General features: G+C 43.6%; 1 protein-coding gene across 1 annotated transcript in view; it reads right to left on the minus strand.

Annotated features, from left to right (window-relative positions):
- Positions 1-17611, minus strand: part of LOC137629537 (DNA repair protein RAD51 homolog 3-like) — a 62646-nt gene extending 45035 nt beyond the window's left edge. The window contains exons 1-4 of the mRNA XM_068360952.1: positions 17508-17611; positions 15522-15660; positions 12439-12533; positions 4298-4419 (exon numbers count right to left, since the gene is read on the minus strand). Of these exons, the coding sequence (XP_068217053.1) occupies positions 4298-4419; positions 12439-12533; positions 15522-15645 (341 nt within the window). The 5' untranslated portion in view covers positions 15646-15660; positions 17508-17611. The remainder of the gene's footprint in view (positions 1-4297; positions 4420-12438; positions 12534-15521; positions 15661-17507) is intronic.
- Between the last annotated feature and the right edge of the window lie 9639 nt (positions 17612-27250).

Genomic DNA, 27250 nt, shown 5'->3' on the forward strand with positions numbered 1-27250 from the left:
GGAGATTGTTCAGGAATCGGCCCCGAGTTGTTTCCACCTGCTTGCGCAACTTTGTAGGCATCCCCCCACTGGTGGACATGCAGGGGGACTGCGTATCCTAGCGTTTGCGGCCTCGGCTACTCCCTTTACGATTTTTACCTCCCCTACCTTTTGGCTGGAAAGGGCTTCGACACCATTATCTTCGCTGCAGTTGTCGTCGTAGTGGTCTTGGTTGGATGGGACTGCTGTGGTGCTGGAGGTTTATAGGGCTTAGATGTTAAAGCCCTATGGAAGAGGGAGTCTTGATGGGACTTCCTCCACCTCTCAGCAGCATATTCCACATCCTTAGGCTCGAACAGAACAGAGCCCTCTATGGAGGAATGTCTGAGCCTATTGATCTCGGCGATAGGGACCTTCTGGTGGAATTTCTCAGCTACTGCATCCCGACGTTTCAGGATGGTATTTGCCCACAAGTTCGAGACTTTGTGGGCAAGAAACTCGATCGTGCGAGTACCAGAGAGAAGGAAGGTTTCCATAGCTTTCCTGGTACGTTCCTTGGAGAAATCCTCAGATCGTATCAGGATACCTTAGGTCCCCAACCAGATATCAAGCCACGAAGTAGCTTGCATAGCACACTTCGCAACCTTCTCCTGGTTGAGGATCTCGGCTGCCAAGAACGAGACTGCCGGTTGGAGTCTCTCTCAAGAGGGACTCCCCTAGTTAGCTCTTCCAGCGATTGGTGAAGTGGAAGAGCTGAACAAGGCTCCTCCAGGATCTCAAGTACCTCCTCTGCTGTATGCAAGGAGGTGGGAGAAGCTTTTTTGTGGTACTGCAACGGTTGGAGGAGGACATCTCGGAGAGCTGCTGGCCGATCTCGTCCCTCGTACTATTTACTCCTTGAGAGGCAAGGCTGCACTGGTCTTGGAGGGTTTTTGAGTACCAAAGACGCAGTCTAGGACCATGTCTTTGCCCTCTCGAGGGGGGATCTCCGGGTCGGAAAACCCGTTGAGAACCCTCATTAGAGTCAGAACCTGCCAAAATGCGTGTTCTGACTCCTGCTGGTCTCCTCCTGTTGTAGGACTTGCAGCGAAGTCTCTTTCTATCCCCAAAGGCTCTTCTTGGGGAGAGTCGCGGACATTCCCTGAGTGGCTGGCTGGCTCTATCCTAGCCCTAGTGGAGGACTTTGACAATGTGTTGGAGTCTTTAGATTCCTTCCAGCGAAGGATGTAAGACTCCAACATTGATGAGGGTGGCATGTCCCTTCTATTCCCGGACTGTGAGAAACTCTCGGCGTGAAGAGAGGTCTCCTCCATTGGTGCGAGCTTCGTCCGAAAGGGATGGAGAGTTAGTCCGAGAAATAGGAGGAACTTGCCTTGATGGTCTGAGTGGAGTCAGTGTCGCCCTCGGGAAGTGACCGCGTCCAGAACACCTCTTTTCCTCTTCAAAGGGGTAGAGGAAGCCATGGTTTCATGTCCTAGATCAGAGAGGACAGGCTTGAAAGCCTGGGTTACGGCTCTGATCAGGGCACTGAACCAGGGCTGTTGGCTGACATACCCACTGAAGGGAAAGGGACTGAAGGATTTCTGGGCGGAGTTACTGGAATGGGTGGGTTCGCCTTAGGAGGTAGCTTTGGGATCCTGAACCCCTCAGCATGTTTCCCTTCTCCCACAATGCACAGTGGTATGTGCTTGCAGGGGAGGGGAATGAGGCGATGGCAACCTTGCTGGACGTTGTTCCTTGTGGCGCGCAGGCTCGCGCACGGGAGAATATTGGCTCTCCAGAGTGATGGCACGCAGGTTTTGTCTGTCGCGTTGGCTGGCGCGCCACATGCCGCTCAGGAGAGCGTGATGTGGGGGGCACATGTTGGTGCGCGGGAGAGCACTGTTGCGCAGGAGAATGTTGGCACACCGGTAACTGGCACGTAGATGAACGTTGGCGAGCAGGTGAGTGCTGGCGCGCAGATGGGCGCTGGCGCGTAGGAGATCGTGGGCACGTAGGCGCAGGTCGAGTGAGCGCAGGGCGTGTCAGTGCAGGAGATCGTTGGCGCATGTGGGCGCGCATGGCGCGTGGTAGAACTCTGGTCAAGTTGGCGCATAAGCGCGTGAGGTTGTTGTTCTGCGTAAGAGCGAGCAAGATGGGTGGTGCGCCGCAGTGTTGGGGCCTGACGAGCTGCTAATGAGTGTTGGTCAGGTTGCGTGGGCGCGTGGTGCGCGGTACGTTGGCGCGCAATAGCGCGCTCAGGAGGAGCCTTGTTAGGCCCATGCGGGAACGGTGATGGAAGGTCGGCAGGTCTGTCGGGTGGATGGTCAACGTGTCCTTTAAAAGGACGACCATCCACCGAAGGTGATCGTGAAATATCTGCAGAGAGGTCCAGGACCGAAGTCACAAGATTGGTTGCAGGTGCAGTGATGGATGATCGGTCTAGAGGCTCCTCTGCGGGGGACTGCAAAGACGACGTTGAACCAAAGAGGCACCTCCTCAACGCAGGTGAAGGAAGGCCTCTCAGGCGAAGAGGAAGGCGAGTCTTCTGACAGATGCACCCTCAGGGGGCCGTTGGATCAGCAAGCTGACCGTCAGCAGTCCTCCGATGAGGAGTCTCTGTAAGTGAACTCCCCCGAAGGAGAGAAACACTAGCAGGAGAGACTGATGATGAACTTAGTTTCCCCCTCGGAGGATGGTCAGGAACGGCAGAAACTAAGCCGTCAGCTACCGTAGAGTCTGGAGTGGCAGAGGAGATGGGTGACGCCGCATGAGACACCTCTGACACAACAACGTCGACAAGTGTCAGGGGATCTACCTCTGATGGTAACGACGATTGCTTGACAGAAGCACCCAGGCGGTTGTAATCAAGCAAAACCTCCTTGGAGGGCGAACCCATGAGCCCCAAGGAAGACCAAATCTGGAAAAGGGAAGTTAGTGACACGGCCTCCCCTTGGGGAGAGGTGGAGCTGCTTCGCTAGGGGAAGCAACGTCATCTCTCGAGACCCGAGGTTGGACGGAAATAATTCAGTCTACGCTACTACTCGACGGTCTCTCTCGACCAAATAGGAGCTTCGGAGGAGGTTTGGGCGACAGAAGAAGGGGCCTTGGGTTTTTCTTCCTTCAAAGCAACCTTCGAAGGAGAAACATCCCGCTTGGACTTCTTCCGCCGTCGCGAAAACATCTCCCACTGGGAGGAAGACCACTCCCTACACTTGTTGACACTATCACACCGTTGGCCTCTGCAAGGACAAAGGGCATGAGAATCGGTCTTGACCATCGACATGAATGTTCCACAGGGGCGGTCGGGAAGTCCAGGGCAGGTGCGCATGGTCGCAGAAGCCAACTTCACACACACAGAAAGAAAAAGCAAAAAGCATTAATGGCTACCAATTGTCGGTGAGGATGAAGAGCGGCAACGTCCGTTCACCATCCGAGCCGAAAGCAAAGTGAACTCAATCACAGGTGTGTGGGAGGGGGAGCGGTAGCAAGCTACCCTTCCTACCCCCGCTAACTAGTGGTGAGGGTAGTTAACCCTCGTTAAAAATTAATGGCTCGTCATTTCAGCTACGCCGAAAGTAATACCCCTATTAAATAACTTGGTTTGTATTCCAGTTACAGAACAACTGGCATTTGTGATATGGTAGCACCTACTGGGGTACATAACCACTGTATTATCATAACCCAGATTTTCACTGAAATGCACAAGTCCCCTACTCAATACTCTTATCAAATTGTTGAATCATCAACAGGTCTTCATTATTTTTCTTCCTCTTGCTTTTTTTAAAGTTTTTATAGTCTACATATGAAAGATCTGTTTTAATGTTGTTACTGTTTTTAAAATATCTTATATTGTTCATTACTTCTCTTGTAGTTTATTTACTTATTTCCTTTCCTCACTAAGCTATTTTCCCTGCTGGAGCCCTTGGGCTTATAGCATCCTGCTTTTCCTACTAGGGTTGTAGCTTAGCTTGTAATGATAATAATGATAAGAACAATAATAATAAACTCGGTGGGCATTTATGTAATCAGATTCATCATTAACATATTACCTATTGAGTACCAATTAAATTACTCTCTCATTCACAGTAATATAGATAATTATCTCAGTTATTCAACATTTGTAAATGCTTCTAATTTAAATCTATTTGAAACAGTTTACTGTTCCAAATGATGAGTCCTATGGTTATGAAGTCTAAACAAGGGTTGATCAGCATTTTTCACAATATTCTCAGCCTTTTCCCCCACTAAAATTTTGTCCTTAAGATCTGTATCAGGTAATTATAATGAAGGTTTATGTGAGAGTAGGATGAAGAATATAAAACCATACAAGACCTACCACAATTGAGTTTTCCCAATACCAGGTGGACCAATAACTTCTGTAATAGCACCAACTGGAAGTCCTCCTCCAAGAACATCATCTAACCCTTTACAAAATGTGACAATATACTTGTCTTCATCCTGGAAATATATAATTATGTTTAACAAATCATAAATTGTCTTAAATGTAATTTTTCCTCCATAAAAATCTAGCACTGTACAGTACTCATAACAGAGATCAACTTGTGTTTCAGCACAAATGCCACACGAATCAGCCCTTGGAAGAAAAATATCAGTAACAGCTCAGTACATATATCTAAGGGTACTTCTTCCCCCAGTTTCATGTGGTAAGCTGCTTCCCTTTTTGCATAATCTAAAACAGATGCATGTTATCAGATGAGTTGGGAGGAGTCCTTTAATCATAGACACAGTGCTGTACTGTACTGGGTTTGTATGGAAAAAAAGGCAGAATTGTTTGTAACAATTTAAATTTCCCTGACAAACCTAATTGACACTTACAAGGGAGGAAGTCAAGTTCCAATTGACACTTTTAGAATCCAGTTAACAGGTGATGCAGCAGAGAAATGCAAGAGAACTTGTGGATCTAAAGAAAAATAACAAATTTGGAGATAATTTGTATTTTTCATAGCATACAAACCCGGAGCTATTTATAAGGGTTATTACTTTTTGGCAAAGCTGAAAACTAGCCAAGACAAATTTAGTGAGGGACTAACCCCATGCGCTAGTTAGCGGGTTGGGGGTGGGGTACACGAGCTACCCCGCTCACTCACACCAGTCGGCTTAGTAACCACTTTTGCTTTCTGGCAGGACTTCCTGGGGGACAGGGTGGCGGGCCAATTTGTATAAATAGCTCCAGGTATGTATGCTAGGAAAAATACAAATTATCTCCAAATTTGTTATTTGTTCTGGCGCAAATACAAACTCTTCGCATTTATAGGGGTGACTTACTCTTAGGAGGGAGAAAGTCCTACCAACTGGCCTTGGCTATGACCTGGGGTTCTCTCTATTTTGATCTATGATCGAATTAGCAGGAACCCTATCCTTGTGAAAAAAAAAAAAAAAATGTCGTTACAAACACAGATAGCAGCCTGCATAAGCTTGTGTGAGAGAAAATATTGGCTTGTCTTTACATACGAACTCAAGTACAAGCCTAGAGTTCTAAGACTTACCCTTTACCCTTCCTCAAGAGGTATAGGGGACGTAACAAAGTATTATGTAAAATACTCAGGATGCACAAGGGAAAGAGTCTTACCTGCAGAGAGGTGAGGTCAGCTATGCTGTGGTCTTGTGATGCTGCTTTTCCCCGGGTAGGAGAAGGTGAAAGGAAGAAAGGAGCCAGATATTCTTTATCATTCACCACAGACTAACCCGAGTAACCTCAGCCCTAAACCCTCTGCTACCTTCCCATCAAGGAGATTGAGGCATTTAGACCACTTGCTGTGCAGCCACCACAGGACCAATGGAAAAGGTTTCCATGTTCCTTTGGGTTACATCTTGCAGGTAGTGGGCGGTGAAGGTTGTCTGACGCTTCCACAAGCCCGCTCACAGTACCTGCACCACAGAGAAGTTCTTCTTGAACACCAGGGACGTTGCAATGCCCCTTACGTCATGAGCTCTGGGTCAATTGGATGGAAGAGGGTCTGGAATGAGAGCATTCTCAATCACTTTCCAGATCCAAGAGGAAATCGTATTTCTCGTGACCCTACTCTTGACCTTCCCCATGCTAATGAAAAGCGCTTGCACACAGGGGAGAGCTGCCGCTGTTCTTTTCAAGTAACACCTCAGACTCCTTACTGGACATAATAACAGTTGCTCTGGATCTTCGGTTACAGAATGAAGATTTTCTATCCGGAGTGGGTCGAACCTGGAGTCCAGCACACCCGGATTTTGAGTCTTAGCAACAAACTAAGGGACATAGCTGAGGATTACCCCTCCCCATCTCCTGGAGTGGGAGACATCAGGAGATAGACCGTGTAGTTCTCTGACTCTCTTGGCTGAAGTAAACCCGAGCAAGAACACCATCTTCCATGTAAGGTGGCGATCGGAAGCCTGGCATAATGGTTCGTAAGGGGGGCCCTTTAGAGACCGAAGGACCCGAACCACATTCCAAGGAGGAGGTCTAAGATCTGACAGAGGACAAGTAAGCTCGTAACTAAGTATGAGCAAAGAAAGTTCCGAGGAGGAAATATAGTCTCCTTTCAGTCTAAAGGCGAGACTCAAGGCTGAGCGGTAGCCTTTGACTGCCGAGACCGAGAGAAGCATTTTTTCCCGAAGGTATACAAGGAACTCTGCTATAGTTGGAACAGTGGCATCGAGGGGAGAGCTACCCCTTCCACGACAACAACCACAGAAAACTGACCACTTTGCCTGGTAGACAGCCTATGTGGATTTCCTGAGGTGTGTCCAGCCATGCTGGACAGTCTCCAGGCGTGAAGCCGAAGCGAAGCTATGGTCTTGTGGAAGATGTTGGTATGTGGTTGTTTGAGCAGATCTTGCCGTGGAGGGAGCTACCTCGGGATCTCTGTGAGGAGTTGCAGAAGGTCTGGGAACCATTCTGCATGCTATAGCGTAGCTATAAGAGTCATTTACAAGTTGCTGCTTGCTTGTACCTAGCTGAGGACTTTTCTCATCCAGCAGAACGGGGGAAATGCGTAAGCGTCCAGGTTTATCTACCGTTGTTGAAAAGCATCTTGCTAAAGAGCTTGGGGATCCAGGACTGGGGAGCAGTATAACGGGAGCCTGAAATTCAGGGCCATTGCGAATAGATCCACAGTCGGGGAACCCCACAAAGTCAGGACTTTGTTGGCTATCAGAGGATTCAAAGATCACTCAGTACCAACTATCTGAGTTGTTCTGCTCAGCTTGTCTGCTAGCACATTCCGCTTGCCTGGATGAAGCGAGCTGATAGGGTCACCGAGTTGTCTTCTGCCCATCTGAGTATCTCTACTGCAAGATGGCACAGCTTCTGCGAAAAGGAACCGCCCTGTTTGTCCAGATAAACTACTACTGTGGTGTTGTCGCTCATCATCATCACAGAGTGCCCCACCAGGATCTGGTGGAACTATTTGAGGGCCAGGAAGGCTTCCCTTATCTCTTAAGAGATTTAAGTGCTGGTACCGTTCTGATGCGAACCACTGGCCGGTGATGTAATGGTGCAGAACGTGGGCCCCTATCCTTCTTTTGATGCATCCGAAAAGAGCATCAACTAAGGGGGAGAGGCAAGAAAATCGACCCCTTTGCAGAGGTTCGGAACCGCCAGCCACCATCTGAGATCCGACCGTTCTTCTAGCTCTATGCAGACTAGATGATCCCTGGAATTGCTGGACTGATTCCACTGGGATTTCAAACGCCACTGGAGAGATCTCATCCTGAGACGACTGTTGGGGACCAGTGGGGTCAGAAAAGAGAAGTGACCAAGAAGGCGAAGCCAACTCGGCACTGGGAGCTCTTCCCGTCTGAGGAAGACCTGTGCTATCTTCCTCAGCCTCTGAATTCTTTCATCTGATGGAGAGGCTTTCTGCCTTAGGGTGTCTATGCGCTTGCCTGGGTATACCAGTTCTTGAGAGGGAAGCAGATGAGACTTCTCAAAGTTTACCACGATCCCCAGATCTTGGCAAAACCTTAGATGCTCGTCTCGGTGGTGAAGGACCGCCTCCGAGTTTGCCACAATCAGCCAGTCATCCAAGTATCTTAGGAGACGGATGCCGACTCTGTGAGCCCAAGATGACACTAAGGCGAACACTCTTGTGAAGCTCTGGGGTGCTGTGGAAAGACCGAAACACAGCACCCTGAACTGGTAATGCTTCTGGTTCAGCATGAATCATACATACTTCCTGGAAGATGGATGAATTGGGATCTGGAAGTATGCGTCCTTCAGATCTAGAGTGCACATGAAGTTCTGGGGTCATATCGCTTGTTTGACAGTGTCGGCAGTCTCCATTCTCAACAGGGTCTGTTTGACAAACTTGTTCAGAGACAAGAGGTCGATGACTGGTCTCCAGCCTCCAAACGCCTTTCTCACAAGAAAGAGTTGACTGTAAAAGCTTGGGGACCCGTCGAGGACCTCATGGAGAGCGCCCTTCTCCAACATGGTCTGGACTGCTGCCCTGAGGGCACACTCCTATACGGATCCCTTTGCATAGGAGTTTGAGAGAACTAGCAATCAAGTCAGTGGAGGGAGAGAGAATGAACGGGACGTGAAACCCTAAAAGAATCCCCTCGACCGTCCAGGGCTCAACCCCGTGGTGAAGACACTTTTGCCAGCGGCTGTGCAGGTATCCCCCCTACACGTGGACAAATGGAAGGACTGCCTGTCCTAATGGGATTGGCCTCGGCCGAATCCCTTCTTTCCCTTTCCTCTACGAAAGGACTTTTTACCACGAAGGGCTTGCTTAGACCCCTTTTGACGCTGTTGTTTCGGGTTTCTAGCCCTTTTTGTTTGAGGTTTTGGAGGTGGTTTCCGCTGTGGCTGAGAGGGGTAAGGTCTGGCTGTTAAGATCTTTTGGATAAGGGAGTCCTGGCTGGACTTCCTCCACCTCTCTGCCACCCACTCGACATCCTCGGGGTTGAACAGGGAATTACCTTCGAAAGGTGCATTCCTCTGTCTCGCCACCTCGGCTTGAGGGAGTTGTCTATGGAATCTTCCTATGACAGCATCCCTCCTCTTCAATATGGTGTTGGCCTAATGGTTCACCACCTGATGGGAGAGAAACTCGATGGCCCCAGTACCAGACAGTAGGAAAGTCTCCATAGACTTCCTGGAGGACTCCCGAGACAGATCCTTGGATCGAATCAACTGTCCTAAAGACCCCAACCAAAAGTCGAGCCACAGAGTCGCCTGCATGGCGTACTTTACCACCTTCTCCTGGTTGAGGATCTCGGAGGCCGAGAACAAGACTGGAAGTCCCGCAAGTTTTTCGTATGGCGAAGCCCTCGAGAATGCCTCTACGGAGTGATCGTGAGGCAGGGTAGGGAGAGCCTCCCCAAGGATCTCGTAGTACCTCCTCTGAAACACATACAGAGGAGGGAGGAGCTTGGAGGATGAGTTGGAGAGGACAGAGGAGGGAGGAGCTTGGAGGATGAGTTGGAGAGGACATAGGAGGGAGGAGCTTGAAGGATGAGTTGGAGCGGATAGAGGAAGTGGACCCAGTTGCCTGGGACACTGCCTTCTCTTTAGCACTCATCAACCCTTTTGACCAGGCCAGAGCTGCACTGGCCCTCAGGGGTTTCCAAGTACCTAAAACTGGTCAAGGACAGTTTCCTTTCCGTCTAGAGGGGCTACCGATGGATCTGGTAGCCCATTGATGGATCGAATGCAGGCTAAGACCTGCCAGAAGGCATGTTCTGATTCCTTCCACTCATCCTACGTTAGCTTAGGGCTAGCGGCAGCTGGCAAAGCGTCATCCTCAGGATCGCTTTGCCCGTCCACATCCGAACTCTCACCCATAGCAGCCCGGAGTGGGTCATAGTTGTCATCGGGATAGACTGGAGACAGGGAAACTGCTGAGAAAGTGCTTGCTTCGGACTGCCTAGGAGGCAGCCCTAGGCGAGGATTTAGGGATGGTAAAAAAATCCTAAGGCTCCCTGCCCCGAGGCAGGCATTCCTCCGTCAGCGAGGGCCTAGAGGGCTCTGCTGGTCTGCGGGCAAGAAGGTAATCCGCCTCAGGAGGGATCATGTCACGCCCAGTCAGAGGTCATACCTCCTTAGGCACTATCTAAATTTGGGAGGGACGAAAGGAATCCCTATAGCAAGTTACCCTGTCTTCCTTGGGAGGCAAAGGACGGATCCTTTTCCTCTTCCCCTTAGGTCTGTCCCGTGGAGTCTTGAACTGCAAGGGGCTACCTTAAAGTTCTTGCACACTCTCTTCCCGAGGTCTTTTGCGAGGGGAGAAGGGTTTCTCCCTACAAGAAGGACCCACAGGAGCGAATCCTCCGAACTCCTCTTAGGGTTGGTAGGAAGAGAAGCTCCAGGGAAGAGAGGTGGAAGCAAAGGAATCCTCGGAGTCACGAGAGTCTCGCTCGTGACTGTCTAACTCAAGCTTGTGAGCGCGAGCACGCTTGCAAGCGTCTCGTTCGTGATCTAGAGACGCTCGTGACCACGTTTGTAACTCATGATCGGGAGCGTCTCGCTCGCAATCACGAGTGTTTAGCTCATGTTTGTGAGCGTCGTCAAGGTTTGAGGAAAGACTAGTGTCGTAATCGCGGTCACGAGCTTCTCACTCGCAATCCTGAGCGTGTAGCTCATGATCGTGAGCGGAGACTACGATCGTCATGAGCTCGTGGCTGTGAGTGTATAACTTACGATCTTGAGCGTGAACGCAAACGTGCGCAAAGTTTGTGTAAAACTCTCCCTTGGAATGGGAATATCTTACACCCTAACAGGAATCCTGCCGGAGTAATCCCCCAAAGGAGACACTGAACAGGAGTTCGTCTTCAATAAGAAGAACGTTGAGATCGCGCTAACCTACAATCCTGTGATCGTAGAGATCTCTGTGGCGATCACTGATTGTCACAAAAGATGCCCTAATGGGTGTCTAACATCCGATTGTCGCGAACAACAATCTGACCGACCAGGAAGACGAGGTGATGAGTCTCGCCTCTGCGATCATTGAACAGAATAAATTCTGAACTCATGATTGGATTGTCGCGAACGACATCCTGGCCGACCAGGAAGACGAGGTGATGAGTCTCGCCCCTGCGATCATTAAACAAAAGGAAAGTCTGTCGATCCAGCGATTATCGAGCAAGCCATGGGTTGATGATCATCCTTGATTTTGCAATACTCAACAGCTGGAGTTACATACGTGGGCTGAAACATTGCCCGTACGGAGAGAGAAAAAATTGTGGACTGTTGGGAGACGACGTGATCGGCAGAAGGTGAGAAGACTTCATCAGCAGAGGACGAAGGAAGGGCGAACAGGAGGTAGACCTTATCGACAGCTAAGACGCCAGCCGCAGCTACGACCACCCACTTCGCAACCCGATGTCGTCATGAAGGACTCAGGGAAAAATAAAAAGGTTTAAAAATTCCTCCCCTCCAAGGAGAAAGAAAAAACCCCTTCGAGGAATCGTTAGTGCCTAGGAATCCTTCCGATAACTCGCAGAACAAAGATCAACATCTGAAACCGCCACATTACTCTGGAATGGAGCATCACGTAAAAACACAAGTCATATCTGTAAAGAAAAGAATGAGCGTAAAGCAACAGTGGTAAATGGCTATGCCTTGAAAGGAGAGAGAAGAGACGTCCGCTCTCTACCAGCCAAAAGTAAAAAGTGACGTGGTTCATTGAAGTGTGAGTAGATATAGGTGGCTGGGTAGCCCCCAACCATCCCTTACCTACCCACTATTAGTGGTTAGGTAGGGTTGCCACTTAGCACTTTAAATCTAATGGCTGCCTTCCAGCTCCGCCAAAGTAATATCCAATATAAATAGCGCAAGGTTTGTTAGTATGGGACAAATAACAGCTAGCTCTCACACAGTTGTGTAACTGCTACCTCATCATACTCTGTTAATAAGGCTTAAAATTAACTTAATTCTTGTTTATAGATACATGAATTTACGCTACATATGGAATCTCATCAGGGCGTGGGCACTAGCAGCACAAGTTAAAAGAGCAAAATCAAGTTCCCTCACAGTACAAGGTTCATTATACGAATCTGTCTTATTTATTGTGAAGTTAATAGTTTTTGTTCTTCCCTCTGTTGATATTGGTACCTTGGATTGGAAGGGGACTTGATTGATATGATAGCAAACATTTGGCTAAAGTATTAGTATCACCTGATGCACTGTCCATTTACTTTTAACATAGGTGATAAACTGGGAGTGAATTTCCCTCCTATTTTTGTTATTTTTCTCCAAAATGGTGAAGTACTGTTGTTTATTGGATAGACAAATGATGACCAAGAAATGAGCAGCAAAATTGTGCTTCATATTTCTTGTACATAATAATATGTTTCTCCATACAGTGCCTGTGGCATCTAGTTCATGATGTATATTTAATCTATAAAGAATCTGCAATTCCAACAAATTTTTCATCATTTTTCAGTTGACAATGTATGCCATTTGTTTCCAACCTCCGACGCTAGCTCATCCCTTTCACAAAATAATTATATTATAAGGATAATAAACTTGTTACTTACATCCAATAACTGCAATACTGAGCGTGACTGTACCCATAGAGGATTTGAAACTAATCTGATTACTTCAGCGCATTCATCACTATCTAATCCTGATGCTGAAAATAGAAAATAGAGGGAATTATTATTTTGAATACTGTACTGTATTGTATCAAATTTTCAAAGCTAAAAATAATTAAGATAATTTAATTCCTTCCTAATTTAAACAGATGTAGATGAGCCTCTGCATCAGCAAAAATAAATTCCTTGAAATTGAAAATTCATTGGAAAAACATGATCACTCATCCCTATTTTGCTCAACACTAAAAACAAATACAAATACAGTAACACAAATTTGAAATTAATTTGTAGTTTTCCTTGCTATACAGGCCTGAGTTCTTCAAGTATTGAATTATGTTCTCAGCAGAAGCTGGACGGTTGTTAAATCATTTTAACAAGCAGTTAAGCAATAGGTGGGAGCAAAGGCGATGAGCTCCACCTCTTACTCATCAAAGTCTCTTTACTTATGACCTTTCGGCTCAAGATTGAGAGGGTTAGTTGAGGAAGGAAGTATAATCTAAAGGAACCAGGTATGTATAGCTAGGAAATATGACAAATTTTTAAAGTAATTAATTTGCATTTTTCCCACCCATACAAACATGAGTCATTTAATTAAGGAAATTGCTTCTGTATGAGCTGGAATTGGTCGTTAAAGTTGAATAAAGAGCAGCTATCCAACTGGTGAGGGTACTAGACCGGAAGCCCCACCCCCTTTCCAGTCGGAAATTCTTTACTTTTGATCTTTTGGTACAGGACTGAAAGGGGTTACTGAGAATTTCTTCCTATGCCTCAAACAAACCCTTGTCATTTAATTAGGGAGACTCACTGCTTGGTGACTGGAAGTCCCTTGGAAGCCAAACTGAAAGGTACAATTTTCGTCCCTGGACACAATCAAAGCTTGATCTGTCGAGAAGTGAAGCGAAAAACACCGCCATTCCCTGACCGTCTCCATCTTATGGATGAACGACCAATAAGACCTGGGTTGTACCTGAGTACTTGTATTTGACGACGGGGATAGAAGATGCAGGCAAATGTTTTGACTACAAGAACTAACACTACTAATTGTCACTTGTCTCACATACATCAATAACTACAAGAAAAAAGAACAAAAATTATTTGGCAATTGCTGTTACCAAGAAGGAGCAAGACACATGCTCTGCAGTTTGATAAATATTATCATTATTATTAGAAGCTAAGCTACAACCCTAGTTGGAAAAGCAAGATGCTATAAGCCCAAAGGCTCCAATAGGGAAAAATAGCCCAGTATGGAAAGAAAACAAGGAAATGAATACATTACAAGAGAATAATACAATCAAAATGAAATATTTTTTAAGAACAGTAACTACATTAAATTAAATCTTTCATATATAAACTATAAAAACTTCAAAAAACAAGAGGAAGATAAATAAGATAAAACAGCGTGCCTGAGTGTACTCTCAAGCTAGAGAACTCTAATCCAAGACAGAGGAAGGCCATGGTACAAAGGCTATATGCAAAACCCAAGACTCGAGAACAATGGTTTGAAGAGCTGCTTACCATAGCTAAAGAGTCTCTTCTACGCTTACCAAGAGGAAATTAACCACTAAACAATTACAGTGCAGTAGATAGCTACTTAAGTGAAGAATTGTTTGGTTATCTCAGTGTGGTCAGGTGTATGAGGACAGAGGAGAATGTGGAAAGAATAGGCCAGACTATTCAGTGTATGTGTAGACAAAAGGAAAATGAGCTGTAACCGGAGAGAAAGACCCAATGTAGTTCTGTCTGACCAGTCAAAGGACCCAATAACTCTCTAGTGGTAGTGTCTCAACGGGTGGCTGGTGCCCTGGCCAACCTACTGCCTATAAACGTAAAAAGAACTCTTGAATTCAAGAAAAAACATATCGAGGTGAATGTCTATAAAGAGGTGAAGGTAGTGACTATGAATCTTTAATCAATTTCACTTAGAAGTCACAGAAAAATCAACCAAGGCTGACATATTAATAAACTTCATTTAACTTGACGTGTATTGGTGTCTTAAATGAACGTTACCTTATAAAGAAGAATCAAGTTAAATAAAAAGATATGCGTACATTACAGTCACCAGAAGGCACAACTGGAGGTGAAGTTCGAGGAAAAGGCAGAGGAGTATTACCTTCACTAGGGGTAGAAAATATTTCTGCTTTCCTTGAAGCAAGCCTCAACAACATGCTGGAATCAGCTCAACTATCCCAGCCCTAAAAGAATCCAAAGTTAACACAACTAGTAAGGTAGAAGAAGGAGGGAGTAATGAGCTAAAATGTTTCTTCAGCACCAGCTTAGGAGTTGCCACATCCAAAGCTAAGAATCTCAATTACAGGTATTCTTCTTTCTTAACTCCATCCACCGCAGAGGAAGCCACGACTTACACTCGTCGCAAGGAAATGACCACGAACAGTCATGCCCCAACAAAACACACAAAGATGACAAGGATTTACTGACAGGCTTACCATGGCACACCCACATGTAGAGTCTCCCCCACAAACACACAAACCACAAAAGAAAAGCAAAAGTTAACAATCTGATGAGACAGAAAGAAGTACGTCTGTGCAGCTCGTTGACAAATTGAGCGCATAGTTGGCTGTCGGGTAGGTGTGGATTACCCTATATCTGGCAGTAACTACAACCAACTCAAGTTTAACAGCCATTCCAGCTGAGCTAAAATTATACACCTATTAAAGGACGATGGCTTGATTTAAGGTAGGAATAAATAAATAAGCAGCTTAGTCTAACCACTCATTGTCAGCTGCTCATAACCAACATTGCCCAAAATCACAACTATTTAAGCAATCAGTATACAGTACTGTAAACAAACTTGCTGATTGGTCATCAGCAGTCCTTGGCTTCAAATTGCACTGAACATAGAGTGCAAATCAGATGTTATATTCTTAAAAATATAGTATGCCATTTCAAAATCCTTCAATTTAAACTCTTGCATATCAAGAAGTTACTGTACAGTACTTATAAAGCTAACCTTGGTTAATTTCCATGTTGTCTTGTACCAAACAGATAGAATTTATCAGATACTATACCTGAGCTAAGTTCTGCTGGGGTTAAATCTTGAACATCTATTGTATATATAAAATCTGTTTCCAACAGCTTTCTAAGCACTCGTGAACACATGCCAAAACTACTTAAAAGTTGTACTGAACTCATCTTGAAAAGGACCTTCTGTAAAATTAAGAACTTCATTAGCATAAAATTTTAAAAACTGACACCTAAATTTTTCAGTAGCCTACATGTAATAGTATTGATCTAACAAAAATGTATAGGTTAACAAGATGCTGAGATCATCATAAAATCTGCCGTAAAATTTCCAATTTTTAATGTAATAGGATAAATTTGGAGATACTTTGTATTTTTCCTAACTACACAAACCTTAACCTCTCTACAGTGGAGATTATTTCAGCAACAGCTGAAACTAGCCAAAAGACTTTCTAGCAAGGTGTAACTACTACTACTACTACTACTACCCCCCCCCCCCCTCTGTTTAGCAGGGAGACAGCAGGAGGTAAAACGGCCACCCAACTCACACTCGCACTAGTAACACGACGTCACTTTTGAATTGCAGTCAGGACTTCTCGGGGTATAGGTGATGGAAGAACAATTATATGTAAAGAGCTTAAGGTTTGCTTAGTTAGGAAAAATACAAATCTTTTCCACATTTGCCATTTGGTCCAGCACTATATACAAATCCTTTTGCTCTTTACAGTGGAGATCCACCATTAAGTGAGTGGAAGTCCTCAACCAACTGGCTGGTTCCTGTCCTGCGGTGCGACTAAGTATTTGACATATAGCCATGTCCTAGTATGTTATAAAGTCAAGACTCCAGAGCCATATTATCATTATTATTATTATTATTTGAGATACGTTGTTATTGTAGAATCTGATCATTAGAGCTGTGGGTGAATATGCTCACCACCTCGCTTAATTGCTCATCTAATTATCATTATTTCCTCTCACTAAAAAAACCCATCGAGAGACTAGAACTATAATGCGTTGACTATAACCTAAGCTATGGATTTAATAATTTATTGCAAGTTTCGAAACCACGACTCTAACTTTTGCTTTTTAAACAAAAGGACATGTGCAAAATTAAATAATAACTGAATTCTTATCCTAAATGCATAAATTGTTACCATTAGACTATATGGCTTACCTTATTTTTTTCCGTCTCCATGCCCTCTTCCCCATTCTCCCTCTATCTAGAATTCTAGATGGAGAGTTTCACGAAGACTCATGGAGTCGTCGCGAAAGAGGGATTTGTGCTACGCTAACGCATTTAATTTTTGTTCAGAAATATTTATCTAGCACGATTTTTTTTAAACGATATAGTATTTTTCAATGATAAAATTTTACATAGCAATGGACCAACATTGTCTCCTTCATACAAATGCTTACAAAGTTTTAAAAGTTGTTTTTTTACTAGGTTACATTGCCCTGTAATACACTACAATAATACCATTAATCATTACTAGTTCATTAGGTTTCACGATTAAATCGAGGCAGTTGGTCAAAATAAAAAATGTTGTTTCGCCCACCTCTCTGAAAAATTTCTAAGTCCTGTTTCGATCCTCACCATGACACGGGTAGCGCCTGCTTAATTTCCAAACTTTCTCGACAGATAGAGCCTGTGTCGTCCCATGCCAAGAATCTTTCATTTTTACAATTTAATGCTGTCCCATCAATATACATTCTTACCCCTCTGTTAAGTTTCTAGTTTTCTTCTAGGTTACATTGCCCTGTAATACAGTACCATAACACCAATTTTACCTTAGAAGTTTTAAAACTAAGTGGCAACTTGAGAATAACGCTAGTCCGATGCATAAATAAAAAAGTATCACCAGTCTTGCTGCATACTGTACTATACTATAATTTTACCCATCACTGTTTATGCTTCCAAAATTCAAGTACATTCTTACTTTCGTTTGTAACAAAAATGCAATACAGCATAAGAATATATATGGAAGGCAGATAACTGTGAATTAATCTGCACATATAAAGTGCTAGCACCTTACTGGATTCCCGGAATAGAATTTCTAAGGCTTAACTCTAACCTCATCTTCAATAACTCTGTCAATTGGCAATTTGGCAGGTTGAAGTTGAACTAACGCCGCGGTACGAATAGTAGTAGTTATCATAGAGGTTAGGATATGAAACAGCTCTCCCTCACTCACGGAAAAAAATATATTATCATTATTATATTATAATTATTATTATTATTATTATTATTATTATTACTAGCTAAACTGCAAACCTAGTTGGAAAACCAGGATGCTATATGCCCAATTTCTATCAGGGAAATATAGCCCAGTGAGGAAAGGAAATAAGGTAATAAACTACCGTATATAAGAAGAAATGAAGTTAAAATAAAAGATTTTAAGAACAGTAACAACATTAAAACAGCCCTTTCATATATAATCTAGTAAAAGAAACATGTCAGACTGTTCAACATAAAAAAATAATTCACTGCAAGTTTGAACTTTTGAAGTTCTCCAGTATATTATAATGAAGGGAATGTTAGAACAATCCTTAAACAGCCCTATATTGGGGAAATATGTTTAAAACAAGTATATTGCAGGTTGGAAACCGAATATAATATAAAAAGATTATGATATTTTACAACATAGTAACTACAAAAGAAAAGAGATTATTCAAAGAGCTTGTTAAGGGAAAAAAATAAGAAAATATAATGAAGACTGCAGAGAAGGGAAAGATAGTAGAAATATGAAACAAATACGAAATAAATGTGGAATAAGTGGAAAAAAGGCATTCAACAGGAAAACTTTAAAAGTAAATAAGGGATAAGATATTCAAAGAAATAGAAAAGAAGGTTGCCATAAAACTGGAGATGACTAATACGCGTTATACTGAATGTAAAGGCAGAATGAGATATATAGAGTAACTTATTGTAACATGAAGACTATGCTTAACACACACTTTCAAAAGCCCAATCAAGATATTAATTCGTGTTATGTGAGTCAGAGGAGGAAGAGACAGAACACTTGTGTAATTGTAAAGGACTGCAAGTATCAAGGACTTACATATTATTATTATTATTATCATCATCATCATCATCATCATCATCATCATCATCATCATCATCATCATCATCATTATTATTATTATTATTATTATTATTATTATTATCATTAAGATTATTATTATTGTTATAATTATTTGCTAAGCTACAACCCTAGTTGGAAGAGTAGATTGCGATAAGCCCAGGGGCTTCAACAGGGAAATAGCTCAGTGAGGAAAGGAAACAAGGAAAAAATAGAAAATTTTAAGAACAATAAAATTAAAATAACTATTTCCCAAATAAACTATAAAAAAAACTTTAACAAAACAGGAGGAGAAATTAGATGGAATAGTGTGCCTGAATGTACCCTCAAGCAAGAGAACTCTAACCCATGACAGTGGAAGGCCATGGTACAGAGACTATGGCATTACCCATGACTAAAAAACAATGGTTTGATTTTGGAGTGTTCTTCTCCTAGAAGAGCTGCTTACCATAGCTAAAGAGTCTTTCCTACCTTACCAAGAGGAATGTGGCCACTGAACAATTACAGTGCAGTAGTTAACCCCTTAAGAGGAGAATTGTTTGGTAATCTCAGTGTTGTCAGGTGTATGAGGACAGAGAACATGTAAAGAATAGGCCAAACTATTCGGTGCATGTGTAGGCAAAGGGTAAATGAACCGTAACCAGAGAGAAGGATCCAATGAAGTACTGTCTGGCCAGTCAAAGACCCCATAACTCTCTAGCAGAATATACGATGGTGCTCATTATAAGCTCAACGAATTCAAGGGGACTACAATGTTAAGAAAATAAAAAAAGTTCCGCCAGATTAGGTTGAAGCTGGTAACCTGCAGGAACCAGGAACCTACAGAAACCAGCTTGCTTGTTCAATGGCACCATATGCTTTTTATGATATTTAGTTTCAATTCCATCATTTGGTCTTCCTCAAATTTATGATTTGATAATAAGAATGGCATAAAGTAATATATTTGGGTTGTATCAAAATAATGACCATGGGTTATAGGGCCCTGTTGATAACGTCCTTGCCTGGTAATCGCCAGACTGGAGTTCGAGTCTAAATCAAACTTGGTAGTTCCTTTGGTCGATGCAACCTAACCCTTCTTGTGAGCTAAGGATGAGGAGTTTGGGAGAGCCTGTAGATCTATCTGCTGAGTTATCAGCAGCCATTGCCTGGACGTCCTTAGTCGTAGCTTGGGTGGAGAGGGGCTTGTGTGATGATTATATGTATATATGGTCAATCTTTAGGGCATTGTCCTGCTTGATAGGGCAGTGTCACTGTCTCTTGCCCCTGCCATTCATGAGTAGCATTTAAAGCTTTATGTAGAAAACTTTTCTGTTCACCACAGACTTAAACAATAAATTCCTGAAATAAAATTTCCGGTGTGCTGATTCTACTCTTCAATTTGATCATTGATTTTATTCCTGAACACTAAAAAAAAAAAAAAAAAATTAAAGCAGAGCTTTCTCAACAAGGCTAATGACCTATTCAGCACTAAATCATCCTGTGATACTTTAAGTTGTGGAATCTAGAAGAAACTGTAATTGCAAGATTGTATTCAGCTTAATAAACTCATCTTTTGGCAATTATTCACAAACCTATGGTTATTATTAGTACTATTATTATCATTATTATTATTCCTTGATAAGCTCTAACCCTAGTTGGAAAAGCGGGATGCTATAAGCTCGAGAGCTGCAACAAGGAAAATAGCTCAGTGAGGAAAGGAAATAAAATAAACAAAAGAAAATTGATTCAATTAAAATAAAATATTTTAAGAACAGTAATCATATTAAAATACATCTTTTGTATATGAACAATAAAAACTTTTAAAAAAAAGAGGAAGAAAAATAAGATAGAATAGTGTGCCTGACTGTACCCTCAAGCAAGAGAACTCTACCTCAAGGCGGTGAAATACCATGGTACAGAGGCTATGGCACAGTCCAAGACTAGAGAACAATGGTTTGATTTTGAAGTGTCCTTCTCCTAGAAGAGCTGCTTACCATAGCTAAAGAGTCTCTTCTACCCTTACCAAGAGAAAAGTAGCCACTGAAAAACTGCAGTGCAGTAGTTAACCCCTAGAGTGAAGAATTGTTTGGTAATCTCGAGTATGAGAATAGAGGAGAATATGGAAAGAATAGGCCAGACTCTTCGGTTTATGTGTATGCAAAGGGAAAATGAACCGTAAGTAGAGAGAGAGGAATCCGAATAAATACTCTACTTGAAATGGAGAAAAAACAATCCATTAAAAAAAAAATTGTGTGCAACTGTTAACTCAAGAAATTGTGATACGAGAGGACAGCAGCATTAAAATAAATCTACACGTCTGAGTGTACGATGATTTTTCTGAGGCCTAAGCTGGACAAGCTGTCAGTTGACTGGCTCTTTGGAACTGTCAATTGAAATCTAAATTAGACAATTCACGCATCATCTAAATGGTACAGCAGCTGTTTGAATTTATGGATATGGACTATGTAAGAAATTTTTGAAACAAATAAATAAGTTTATTCTTGAAAGTAATAATATAGTGGCATCACTATATGCAACTATTTTAATGTAAATAGAAATCAACTATTCTATTTAGAGTCAATATGTAAGAGCAAGATAAGAAGAAATGGGTTTAGGGTGCCTGTGCAAGAGCGAAGCTCTAAGAAATGCCAAGGAACCTCCAATACCCAGTTTACAGTCCAACATTAAAACTACCAGGTAAAAAATAAAGCCAAGTGCTATTATTCTATACTTTCTTGGTATGAAGTGCCAAAGTGCAAGATAAAATTACATAGCCATAAACTGAACTATCACAACTGACAATCTTAATATTTATAACAATAAACTTAGGCTGCTATATGTTTGTTAAGGAAATCCCACTTGTCTCATTTGCTTGTTATCAGAATAGGCTAATTCTATTATGTTGCTGCAATAGATTGTTTTGTGTAACGATGAGCTGAGCATTATTTATAATTGGACTACCTTAAGAAACCATGTTTTTTTTTCAGCTGACATACTTTCAAGTACCATAAGCACCTTGCACTTTCCCTCTCTCTCACACATACTGCGCTAACATTCATTCTTTCTTATGCATTAACAACAACTGCAGATTCTCTCCTTCTCTTTGTACATACTGTATGTGATATTTACTCCTGTATGTAATACAGTACGAACCTTTGATCTTTAATAGGATTATAACTTCAGCAAAGCTGGAAAACAGTCATTAAGCTTTTACGTGAGGTCAACACAGCAAGCAGTATTATTATACTTCCTGTCAGGCAACACTTTTTAATAAAAAGATACTGTTTTTCCTATGGGACGACACATTTTCTTCAAAAATTGCCTTTATTTCTGAACCCAACGAAGCGAGAGAACATCGAAACCTTTGCCTTCTGGGGATAAAGACTTTAATGCAGCCACATCACCTCCACAAAGAGGAAGTTCATGTTGGAGCCCTTCCTTGAATGAAGTACTCTGAGCAATCTAACTCTCATTATCTTGCTCCCCATCTTGCCCTTTGTAAATCAGGACACAGCATCTCCTTGATCTCTGAGGGACCATAATGCACCTTTTTGTCCCCAAAATGGCCGTGCCAGGAAATGAGGCACAGGTAAGAGAGGAGGCAGAAGTCACCGAGATCGGCAAACTACTCCTCCAACTGCTGCAAGTGGGTTGATACCTATCAAGCCACTAGGCAATGTGGCAGCAATATGGTGAAGACAGTTGTGTGGTAAAAGTCTTGTCCTCACTTCACTCATTCTCCAATGACATTTCCTAATTCATCCTCCAGAATAGCCAAAAGCCATTATACTCACAAACGAAGTGAAAGCAATGATGGAGAAAAATGCAAAGGAAATTGTCACAGATGGATCTCTTGGCTTCTACAGTAGTCTTTTTCTAGGGGAGAAATTGACAGGCAGATGTACACCCGTCACCAATCTTTCTCCCCCAAAACAATTTTGTTTTACAAACTCCGTGCAAAATAGAGATGGCAAAAATGGTCCATATTGCCATCAAGAAGGATGACTTCATGCTCTCTGTCAACATAAAGGACACATATTTTCCAAGATTGATCCACACCTCCAACATCTCTGAACAAAAGGCTTTTCACAAGGCGCTGCACAGTTGTGTAGATATCTACGTCAATCCTCAGCAGCTGCTTACTAGGAAAAGTTGACCACCTTCTGCAACTGATGACATAAACGGGGTACTTCTCTGGTCAGAGCGTCCCTGCAACTACTAATTGCTGATTTTTTTGTCTACCTCGCCTAAAAAAGCTACTCTCAGTCTGTGTGGCAAGAGGTTATTGTTCAGCCTTAACCCAAGTCTTCAGACTACAATGCTTGGACCTATCCTCCTTGTGAAACTGTTCATGCTGATGAGGAGCTTTGAGCAGACTTGGTCTCCAAAAGAACTCAGACCCCCTCCTGAGACATCACTAGGGTTCTTAGCTCTCTTAAACACTCCCCATTTGAGAAGTTAAAAAGAGCATCAGAAAGGGTCTGACACTTAACATTGTGTTCAAGCACGTTCTAGCCTTGGTAAAAAGGATAAGTGAATGTGATGCCATTTCATATACCATTAGTCATTCTGAGGGATGGAAGAAGGTTTCAATGACCTTTATTTCAGAGTTCTCGGCTAAGACACAAAACCCAGCATTCATGATCCAATGTTCCAATCCTTCTCCAAGATGCAAATAGCAATCAGGATGACTATTTCTGTCTTGTGAGGGTGCTAAGATGCTATCTCGAGAGAACGCAGCACTTCACACTAGACCACAAAAAGTTGATCCTTAGCACTGTTAGGGTGAAAAATGATATTTTAATCATAAAATAAATTTTTGAATATACTTACCCGGTGAATATATAATAGCTGCAACTCTGTTGCTCGACAGACACATACAGTAAAAACTCGCCAGCGATCGCTATACAGGTTGCGGGTGTGCCCACCAGCGCCAACTGTCGGCCAGATACCACTCTCGATGTAAACAAAGACTCAATTTCTTCTCATCCCACTGCGTCTCTATTGGGGAGGAAGGGAGGGTCGTTTAATTTATATATTCACCAGGTAAGTATATTCAAAAATTTATTTTATAATTAAAATATCATTTTTAAATATTTAACTTAGCCGGTGAATATATAATAGCTGATTCACACCCAAGGAGGTGGGTAGAGACCAGAGTTAAATATGTTTACATCGTATAAGCTAAGAGTTTTTTTATTTCATTTTGGCAGTTATCAATATAACAAAACCAAAATAAATAGGTACCTGGTAAGGAAGTCGACTTAGACGATTACTCTGCCTTGTAAGTACGTCTTCCTTACGGAGCCCAGCGATCCTCTTAGGATGCTGACAGACCCCCAGGAGCTGAAGTATCAAGGGCTGCAACCCATACAACAGGACCTCATCAAACCCCTAATCTGGGCGCTCTCAAGAAATGACTTTGACCACCCGCCAAATCAACAGGATGCGAAAGGCTTCTTAGCCTTCCGGACAACCCATAAAAACATTAAAACATTTCAAGAGACAGATTAAAAGGATATGGAATTAGGGAATTGTAGTGGTTGAGCCCTCACCCACTACTGCACTCGCTGCTACGAATGGTCCCAGTGTGTAGCAGTTCTCGTAAAGAGACTGGACATCTTTCAAGTAAAATGACGCGAACACTGACTTGCTTCTCCAATAGGTTGCGTCCATGATACTTTGCAGAGATCTATTTTGCTTAAAGGCCACGGAAGTTGCTACAGCTCTAACCTCGTGCGTCTTAACCTTAAGCAAAGATCGGTCTTCCTCACTCAAGTGTGAATGAGCTTCTCGTATTAACAATCTGATAAAATATGACAAAGCATTCTTTGACATAGGCAAGGATGGTTTCTTAACCGAACACCATAACGCTTCAGATTGGCCTCGTAAAGGTTTAGTACGAGCTAAGTAGAACTTAAGAGCTCTAACAGGGCATAAGACTCTTTCTAGTTCATTGCCTACGATCTCCGATAAGCTAGGAATATCGAAAGATTTAGGCCAAGGACGAGAAGGTAGCTCATTTTTGGCTAGGAAACCAAGTTGCAGAGAACAAGTAGCTTTTTCTGACGAAAACCCGATGTTCTTGCTGAAGGCATGAAGCTCACTGACTCTTTTAGCCGAGGCTAAGCATACCAGGAAAAGAGTCTTAAGAGTGAGATCTTTCAGGGAGGCTGACTGTAAAGGCTCAAACCTGTCTGACATGAGGAATCTTAGGACCACGTCTAAATTCCACCCAGGAGTAGCCAAACGACGCTCCTTAGAGGTCTCGAAAGACTTAAGGAGGTCTTGCAGATCTTTATTGTTGGAAAGATCTAAGCCTCTATGCCGGAAGACCGAGGCCAACATGCTTCTGTAGCCCTTGATAGTAGGAGCTGAAAGGGATCGTACTTTTCTCAGGTATAAGAGAAAATCAGCTATTTGGGCTACAGAGGTACTGGTCGAGGATACGGAAACTGACTTGCACCAGTCTCGGAAGACTTCCCACTTCGATTGGTAGACTCTAATGGTAGACGCTCTCCTTGCTCTAGCAATCGCACTGGCTGCCTCCTTCGAAAAGCCTCTAGCTCTCGAGAGTCTTTCGATAGTCTGAAGGCAGTCAGACGAAGAGCGTGGAGGCTTTGGTGTACCTTCTTTACGTGTGGTTGACGTAGAAGGTCTACTCTTAGAGGAAGACTTCTGGGAACGTCTACTAGCCATCGAAGTACCTCGGTGAACCATTCTCTCGCGGGCCAGAGGGGAGCAACTAACGTCAACCTTGTCCCTTCGTGAGAGGCGAATTTCTGCAGTACCTTGTTGACAATCTTGAATGGTGGGAATGCGTAAAGATCTAGATGTGACCAATCTAGGAGGAAGGCATCTATATGTATTGCTGCTGGGTCCGGGACTGGAGAGCAATAGATTGGAAGCCTCTTGGTCAGCGAGGTTGCAAAGAGATCTATGGTGGGTTGACCCCAAGTCGCCCAAAGTCTCTTGCACACATCCTTGTGGAGGGTCCATTCGGTTGGAATTACTTGACCTTTCCGACTGAGACAATCTGCTAGGACGTTCAAGTCGCCCTGGATGAACCTCGTTACTAGGGAGATGCCTCGATCTTTTGACCAGATGAGCAGGTCCCTTGCGATCTCGTACAAAGTCAGTGAGTGGGTACCTCCCTGTTTGGAAATGTACGCCAAGGCCGTGGTGTTGTCCGAGTTTACCTCCACCACCTTGCCTCGAAGGAGATTCTCGAAGCTTATCAAGGCCAGATGAACCGCCAAAAGCTCCTTGCTGTTGATATGCATGCTCCTCTGACTCGAGTTCCACAGACCTGAGCATTCCCGACCGTCCAGCGTCGCGCCCCAGCCCAAGTCCGATGCGTCCAAAAAGAGAACGTGGTTGGGTATCTGAACTGCCAGGGGAAGACCCTCTCGTAGGCTGATATTGTCCTTCCACCAAGTCAGACAAGACTTTATCTTTTCGGAAATCGGGATCGAGACTGCCTCTAGCGTCTTGTCCTTTTTCCAGTGAAAAGCCAGATGGAATTGAAGAGGACGGAGGTGTAGCCTTCCTAGCGAGACAAATTGCTCCAGGGATGACAGCGTCCCTACCAGACTCATCCACGGCCTGACTGAGCAGCGTTCTTTCTTCAGCATCTTCTGGATGGAGAGCAGGGCTTGATCTATTCTGGGGGCCGACGGAAAAGCCCGAAAAACTTGACTGTGAATCTCCATCCCTAAATACAGAATAGTTTGGGATGGGACCAGCTGTGACTTTTCCAAATTGACTAGGAGTCCCAATTCCTTGGCCAGATCTAGAGTCCAATTGAGATCCTTCAGACAGCGATGACTGGAAGAGGCTCTGAGAAGCCAGTCGTCCAAGTACAGGGAGGCTCTGATCTCCGATAGCTCGAAACTGGTACCCCACATTCCTGTAAACAAACCTCAGAAACGGTTGGGAATCTGGGTGTATAGGAATGTGGAAGTATGCCTCCTGAAGGTCGAGAGAGACCATCCAGTCGCCTTCCATAAATGCTGTCAAGACAGCCTGGTAGACTTCATCGTGAAGTTTGTCTTGACAATGAACACATTGAGCGCACTTGCCTCTTACGTACTCCTGCAGTGAACATGGCTGCCAAATCATGGAGCCATCCCTGAGGGACTTGTCCCTGCAGAGAACGTGGCTGTCAGATCATTGGAGCCATCCCTGAAAGCCTTGTTTATGCATGACATAATTGTACAGCAAAACTTCAAAGGCTCGAAAACAGCTGTGAAGTTGACCTGTAAAATCTTGGAGCGTCTCCTGGCCAGGCGCCAGGGAGAGTCTACGAGATTAGAGAAGTCTATCTGGGCAGAGGCAGGAACTCCCAAGCCGAGAACTTCTCTCGTGTCATATCAGACTCTCGCTCTATAAGCCAGTTTAAAAGAAGGGAAAGCAAAGGCTGTATCCCCCAAACTCCTCCTGGTGATAAACCAGTCGCCTAGCAAACGTAAAGCTCTCTAGGAGAGCGAGAGAGCACTAGCTTATAAAACAACGGCTTCGAAGTAGCTAGGCCTAGTGTAAGCTCTGACATTTAGGCGAACGAGGAGCAGCAGTTACAAAAAGATCCGGACAAAGATCCTTAAAAATCAGCATGATTTATTTAAAATCCATAGAGGGCTAAGCAGCTTTAGGCTCCTCTCCGTCTGACAGAGTCCTCAAGGGAATATCAGTAGGAGGGGGAACAGCAACTTCCTCAT

Source organism: Palaemon carinicauda, chromosome 37 (assembly GCF_036898095.1).
Source record: "Palaemon carinicauda isolate YSFRI2023 chromosome 37, ASM3689809v2, whole genome shotgun sequence".
Classification (NCBI taxonomy): Eukaryota; Metazoa; Arthropoda; class Malacostraca; order Decapoda; family Palaemonidae; genus Palaemon; species Palaemon carinicauda.